General features: G+C 30.8%; 1 protein-coding gene across 1 annotated transcript; it reads left to right on the top strand.

The window, feature by feature from the left end:
* The first annotated feature begins 5,255 nt into the window (after positions 1-5,255).
* Positions 5,256-6,244, top strand: LOC128178790 (uncharacterized). The gene is made up of 3 exons (XM_052846129.1): positions 5,256-5,452; positions 5,676-5,855; positions 5,997-6,244. The coding sequence occupies exons 1-3, from the start codon at positions 5,332-5,334 to the stop codon at positions 6,242-6,244; spliced, it is 549 nt and encodes a 182-aa protein (XP_052702089.1). The 5' UTR covers positions 5,256-5,331.
* The last annotated feature ends 1,790 nt before the right edge of the window (positions 6,245-8,034 follow it).

The following is an 8,034-nucleotide window of genomic DNA, read 5'->3' as shown; positions in this document are numbered from 1 at the left end:
TTATGTCATTTACTTTAACGTTTTTGTATATTTTCTTTGTCATAATTGAGTGTAACAATAACTTTGATTTGATCGATTTACGACAACTAACATTGACTTCCTAAAATGGAATTACGTATAATTTATTGTAAGAGCAATTTATTGTCTAAATAATATACTTATAATGTTAATAACAACATGTATTATATTCCTTTAATATTTTCTTTACAACATTTGAAAATGAGGTTTTATTGGGCCTCTACAATGGACTTCTGGATTAGAGATTTCGTTTCAAGTCTTAGAAGTCTTGCAGAAATCAAAGTAACATATTTGAACTCTTTTAAATTAAGTAACGTTACCGTCCATTTCTGTTGAATACGCAGTGCTTTTTGTCTCCTGGTCAAGAAATAAAAAATCCGGAAATGCATATAGTGATTAGCTGCATTTTTGCTTCGCTGGATAGAGTTGACTAGAAAATGTGTTGGAATTTATATATCATCCTGATAGAAAAAGAAAGTAAACAACGTGCCCCCAACGTAGTTTCAATGTTTTATAAAAGTATATGCCATGCAAAAAATACATTGTATCAGATACATAGCCTCTGGAGGACATTTGGAGCTAGATTTTATGTCATCAGCAATATTATAAGGATACGTTCTTGACGTTTTGAAGAGCCATACATAAAACTGATCACACATTAGGTAATCCAATATAATACTACTCTCTGTCAAACAGATAAAAGTGAGAATTTGTTCAATGAAAAAAAGGAGAATTTAATAGAGCATCATTGCCGGTTATTTTGTTGTTGTTAAAGACTGATTTATGAAATTTTAACGGAACGCGAAGAGTCCAGAAATAACATGGCCAGCGTGCGGCAACTGTCCTTGTCTCACGCTCAATAAAATATATGTTCAGAAATAATGAACACAATGCATTGAAATTTTAGACCTGAATCGAAATGGGCAGACATTTCAAAGTACGAATTTTTGATACTTTACGCCCATTTTCACAATTTCATCGCATCTGTAGCATAACTTTTAAATCAACCCTCGTATATTGTACATGGAAATGGGTTTTATTCCAAATAGTAAACACGCCATTCTACTATGAATATGTGAAAAAAAGACCTAATTTGTCATCATTTTTCATCATAAAAGGGTTAAAAATCGTTTTATCTCGAAAATTGTTAAGAACGACGGGTGTAAACAACTTTTATTGGAAAATGACAAATTACTTTCCAGCAAGTATGATGATTTCTGATGACTGCTACAACACTATCTTTAAAAGCAAATTCTACTTGGTGTGCCTAAGGAAATAAAATCTATTAAGAATTTAAAACAGTCTTCAGCAGGAGATACACAGCAATGCACAGTTAATAAACCGATTAGAGTTTATTACGTTTTCTGTCAAGTTCAAAGTAAATTGCCATACATTACAATGAAATAACTATTGCTTCTCGTTGTTTTATTTCCTGAATTTCACTAGCTGAATCTTAAGATTAAACATTTTTTAACCAACCATGTGTGATTCTTATAAATTACTGCGTGTCATTTACATTCGTTAAACTACAACTCTTGTGGATTTCGTTGTTGAGTTTATTGCGCATTTGTAGACGCAAAATAAGGTATTGTATGAATAACATGAAAAAATACTTTCAAAATAAAATTGCGATTAGTTTTGAAATGAAGAAGTGACGTGAAATTATAAATTATTTTTCACCTTGATACTTTTAATGATATTTTTAAGTTTTCCCTTTTTTAGTTTAAAATCCTTTGATATAGAAATTCAAATCATAAGTAATGACATGATATTTTATTTTGATGGACTATGTTATGTGTAAACATTCATATATTGTAGTAAAAAAAATATGAGGTCATTGATTCTAGGAGAATCCCGCAGTGATAAAATAAAAATTTAAATAAAAATACGCATACACCTACATGTAACAATGCTTGTAGCATACAGAAATGAATTATTCATCATCCATGAAACCTTTCCCTTGATTGAAAGAACTGCGTACCAAAAGACATTGTAAGTTAACCAATGAACTTGGAGTTTTGAAGCAATGAACAAAGTTTTGCTAAATTTGTTTTTACCAAACAACTCATTCTGATTTTAGTAAGAAAATGGTTTACTTGATTTTGTCTACGATAGTATTTGCATATTGCTACCGCAGTAAGTACGAATTCCTTATTTATTATATGCTTAGATTTCATTTTATGAATTTATTCTGAGCCTATGTTTTCCGTATTTTCCGTTTTTTCGATTATGACAAATAGCACGCGGTGGGTGTGACCGGTCAGCAGAGGATCCCCACTCGTTCATGGTACCTGATCCCACCTATTATTTTTGTAGATGTCCTTGTTTGTTCTGCTTCTGTTATGTATTTTTCTTTTCCATTTTTGATTTTGACAACTGTTTGTTATCACCACATTTCAGTCTTTCTACATAAAGTTATAAGTCGTATGTTTTAGGTATTGTACAGATATCGTAGATATCTTTTGTCTTTATTTACATCTGCATATTTACTGCAAATAATCGATTTAGGTTTTTGCTGTTGCATTTTAGAAAGTTTCAAATGCAGATTTTTAACAAATCCCTTATGCAAGAAATATCGTCTTAAAAATAAGATAATATAACATAAATGAAACACATTTTTAAGGCCAGTCTATAAAGTCAAATAGGTCACATGCATACTTTGTAAATAGTTTTTTTTAATTATTTACCTGAGCTTCATTTGCTTCATTGTAATTAGATTACGTTATTAAAGTTATACATTTAGTAAAAATTATATTAAAAGTTTTTTAAAAACCTCTTATACGGGTTATGTATTTTTTTCTGCAATGTCGCTACCGTCATATCTCGAATGAATCACCAAAGAGAGCATTTTATTGTTTAAATTAACAAAAATATAAAAAATATGTATTGTAAATATGTGAATTTAAATAGAATGGGGAAAATGTGCTTCCTCGGAAATTGGTATGGCCAATGTTTCCATCTTATGTTGAAAAAAAATTATAAAGTTAAAGTAACGTACGTGCGAGAATTTCCAATAACAATCCAAATAAAAAAATGAATTAGATTTTGTCTCGTAGATTTCCAAATCCTGTCGGATGTCATAATTAACATTTTTCTATTCTCAATTATATTTTTGAATGCTGGGGCTGGTGGTTAGATATAATATTGTGATATGAAAATAGGAAAGCAATGAAAAATTAAAAAAAAATTGCGGATAAAAATGTTAATTTAAGATAAAACAAATGATTGATATCGAAACTTTTGAATATCTTCTTATGCGCAATTAATTGAAGGCGGCCCACTGTAGTTTTCATTGTGAATGATTTTGCGCAAATAAGCTTATCAGGTTATACCTTTTGTTGAAATTGTTTTCCTACCATTTATGAAATTAATCACTATAAACACATAAAATATATAGATTTTTTTTAATAAAAAGAATATTTAAAACGATTTTTCTGTTGTTTGGTAGGTGAGCATTGCCATTTTTCTTTTTGACAAATGATAGAATGAAGCTTTGTAGGAGAATATATTGGCAATTGACTAAATATTTTTTTGATAAATACACCAGATTTGTTTAAATTGCCCCTAAAAATAGATGGTAGTTTAATATTCATAAAAATTTGCAAATAAGCTAGAGTGGTGTACTTTTCATCAAGTGAAAAAAGGGTTTTGCATTTACGGTTTCAACGTAACACCCCCCCCCCCAATAAAACTGTTCTTGTACTCAATGGATTGTATTGTACTGTCCTATTGAGTGAACAACAATTTCGAAAGCACACCCAACGAATTAAAGTACATACCCCTTCAATTCAGTTTATGTATGCCAAAGTGAATTGAAATTGAAAGCTATCTTTTGTTTCTTGACGTTATCGCCTCCTTTCCATCTACTTCAGGATTGTGGAGTTGATATCTTTTAAATTTGATATACATTGTATTATTAATGATAAAAAATTAAGATGGTTATATTTATGTTAACGTATGATTCAAACCTTTTATGAGATTAAAAAAGAGACATATGCTTTTTTGACTGTTATATGTGGTATCCATTTAATAGTTGTTTTAGTGGTTTGTTTGGATTTGGCCCCAGGAAGTAGCATCTTGACACTAATAGGAAATAAGAGGAAACATACAATTAAAAAAGAAGAAGAAAGGGAATTATTCTTCAAACAAATATTCTTCACTTCTTAGGATCTCAGTAGACCAAACAATTACATTATTTATCAAAAGGATGAAACTGCACTGTACTTTATCAAAGAAGTACGTTTGACAGAACATTACATTGTATACGCGTTGTAATACATCGTTGAGTTTGATAAGAGACTTTCTACAAATGTCTCTACAGGAATGGGACTTAGACACTATTTTTTTTTATACTTCTTCTGTTTAAAATTGTTCATTATTTCTTTAAATGTTTTCTATCGAACGATAACTTAGCGGGTTATGTATTTTTTTCTGCAATGATCGCTACCTTCATGTTTCGAATGAATCACCAAAGAAAGCATTTCATTGTTTATTTTAACATCTTTCTTTTCACTAACTAATAAATTAATAATTAATAAATTAACCATGAAAATTTAGTAAAATGTACTAAATTACTGTTAATGTACATAAGGACGTTAGCTAAAAGAAACAGCCAAATCATCTCATGGGAGACTTTGAGTCTGACATCATTACGATTATTTCGTGCAGTCCGTGATTTTCTTAGGTTGCTGTATTAGGCTTCGACCAATCGATAAAAAGGGCGTGTTAATTTCTGTCCTGTCAGTTTCTTGTCAGTTTTAGCCGCTAAGGAGTTCGACAAATCGATAAATGGAGCGTGTAGATTTCAGTCTGGCTGTTTCTATATGGCTATGAATTAAGTATAAGTTTCCGCAAGAAATGGAGGAAATAATACTTGGTAGATGTAAATATACAGGTTATTAATAATCCGCTCGTAAATGAAAACAAAAACATGGCCCCGAGTTTAAATAGTAAGATGTTCTTTGTAAGATCTGTATCTGATTACCTGGCCATTAACACTAAAACTTTAGTTTGCCTGACAAAAGAACAAAAATAGAACAAAACACATATGAAAGTTTTTCAGCAAAATCGTTACCATGCCTCTTTAGCTAAAAAAAAATCTTCCCTTATAAATTTGGTTCTGTGAAAACAGTTTCCCTACACTCCTCATTTTTTGCAAAATATTGTGTCTGTTTATCAGATGTTTCCTCTGAAGTAACTGGATTATACTTTGAAAAAAGCAACATATACGAAGATATCTTACCTCGCTCAGACCTGAATCCAACCAACGGACGGTTCTCCTGCATTGAGTGCGCAAAGTTGTGTGCAGATCAGATGTCTTGTAAGACTTTCTTCCACAAACCCGCAGATATGATTTGTTATCTTTACAATTATCCATCGATGGAATACACAGAAACATTCCCGGAATCGGGGATTAAGGTTTATAAGATGAAAGGCATGTACCTTATTTAAAAATGACTATAATATTTCTTAAGTTAAATTTCCTGGTCAGAGGAAGATTATTCTGTAAGAAATAAACATGTACCCTAAAGTGTTCAACTGTTGACATATCTATATTGAAGTACAGCTTACTTGAAAGAAATTAAAATAATTTAGAATAAATAGTACTTGAAATGCTTTCCTGGTGAAATAAGACGTCATATTTTAATTTTGTCAAGGATGTTCTTGGCCTGAATATGATGTATTGAGAGAAATAGGAGTGTGCCTGAAGTTTTACGAGACAACAAATTCTTCGTTTACGTATGAAACGACAGTGTGTAAAGAAAATGGTGGAGAATTGATATCACTGGAAACTGATCTTAAAATCGATTGCCTTTCATCCTACTTGCTTCTACAGTGTATGTTCTTTATTGTACGTTCTACAATTGATATAAAATATGCTTAATCTGTTTTTAAAGTTTTATAGTTCGATTCAAAATATACTTGTACTTTGTAACTTAAAATTGAAAAATACAAACGTGTTTCATTTTCTTGTCTAGTCGGAAGAGGAGTGGCTGTCTCTGTTGGACTTGACAATTCTGCGGGCTGGAAATGGGTCAATGGTCAGCCACTGGACATCAGCCATCCCAATGTGTCCGTTGAGATCAATGAGCATGACAGGAACATGGCTCCTTGTGACAGCAACTATTGCAGAATATTATCTGTTAGTTTTGAGATTGTAAGGATATATGATAACTGCTGCAATAATATTAAGCCCAGGTTTGTGTGTTCCATACCTTTTAGGTAGCGAGAACGACATACATGTAATTGTTTAATTTTATTTCATTGATCATTGTAATTTTCTCCCGTGAATCATAATTTCAAGTGTTCTTGTAATCTTCAATACATTTAGTTTCCAGCAATACTAGCTTCTAGATCGCTATTTGGTTTTTCGTAGTAATCATTCATATTTTAATCATAATCTCATTTTTCATACTAGTATACGATTTCAAAATACACTAACTAATGATCCAGATGATATTGAAATGTTAAAACTTTATTTACAAAAAAAAGATCAATTGTAAATATATATTACTATACACAACGACTCTGCCATGCTATCCACTTTGTGGCATTTCATTTTCTGTATTTTGCATTTGTATTAGTGGCAAGCTTAAGATGCACATTATTAATACATAATAATGTCCGAATGTGGCTAAATTAGATGAAGACATCAACTATTGTCCCCAGTATGTTGCAGTGCATGCAGTCTCTGTCAATCCCTGTAATGAAAACCATTTACACAAATTTTAGCAATATTGTACTCTTTAGAAATTATTTTGCCGCAAAAAGGTGATGTTGTTACTTAATGAAAACTTTACCTTTATGATGAAAATTTCTCTATCAAAGAATCTGGCAAATGTTTTTTTACGCACGACAGCAATGTAATTTTGCTTTAATTAGGGTCTTTAAACAGCTTTCTACACAAAAACAGGACAAACATTGCTGTACAAACTGTGTTCTGTTGTCATTTTAGTACTAAATCTAATAAATATCACAATAAAAAGAGGAATAAGTTGGAACAAAACTTAACTCAATAATATTTTCACTGCCTTTTTTGCAGCTTGTTCTTGTTGCTTAATTTCCAGGAGAAAAAAAATTGACAACCCACTGAGTGGATGTATCATTTAATGACAAAATTAAGTATGATACTGTTTACAGGGTTATTTTCGCCCCGTGTTATTTTCGCCCTTTTTTTACTAGCAAGTAGTTTCACTTCGTCTTGAATTCGCTCAGACAAAGTTTTGAATAAAGAATATCGTTTGAATCATAGGAATTTGCTCACTCTTAAATTCACCCGCTGTCAACGAAGGCGAACGGGCAAAAATAAAGCGTGGGCTAATATTTCCCTGTAACTAAAGCACATTTATTTTTCACCTTGGAGTAAAACTGATTTGAGCGGCAAAAACTTTTGCTTCGAATTCTGGAAGTTCGATTGCAATATAATTAAGAACTCGAAGATAATGGAGACAGTAACCCGAACTCAACAATTTGAAAAATAAAACAGCTAATACAACGAAGATAGTTTGTACATGATTTATGGAACATTAAAATTAATGTTTTTGATTGACTTGTTTTTTCAGGACTGTTCTTTGTTCTTTACATCAAATTTTCAATGATTGATTAATAAATCGATTGTTTATAGTATGTTTCAATTATTATGGAAAAAAAATTAACTCATAAAAATATCATTTTTAAAATCCAAGCAAAGCCTACGCATGAAATGGTGTTTTATGACATATTGAATTTCCAGAGGATTATTTTTCAACATACCTGTTTATGCTGAAAAGCTTTTAATCTAGGCTTCCATGCATGAATTTTTGTTGCAAGTCGGATAAAGTTTCAAGACATCAATTTCAAATATTGATATCATATTAACTCAGTATACCTTTATACAATGGTGTACTATATTAATTTGAAAAAAAAGCTTTAAAATCATTGTGAATTAATTTTTTGTAGTATTTATTTTTTCAAGAAGGCAAAATAAAAATTCAAATAAATTATGTAGCATGAGCACAGGTTCATACAAATTTAAAA

The sequence above is a fragment of the Crassostrea angulata genome, chromosome 1 (assembly GCF_025612915.1).
Source record: "Crassostrea angulata isolate pt1a10 chromosome 1, ASM2561291v2, whole genome shotgun sequence".
NCBI lineage: Eukaryota > Metazoa > Mollusca > Bivalvia > Ostreida > Ostreidae > Magallana > Magallana angulata.
The sequence above is the reverse complement of the archived record's forward strand: the minus strand, read 5'-3'. Positions and strand labels throughout refer to the sequence as shown.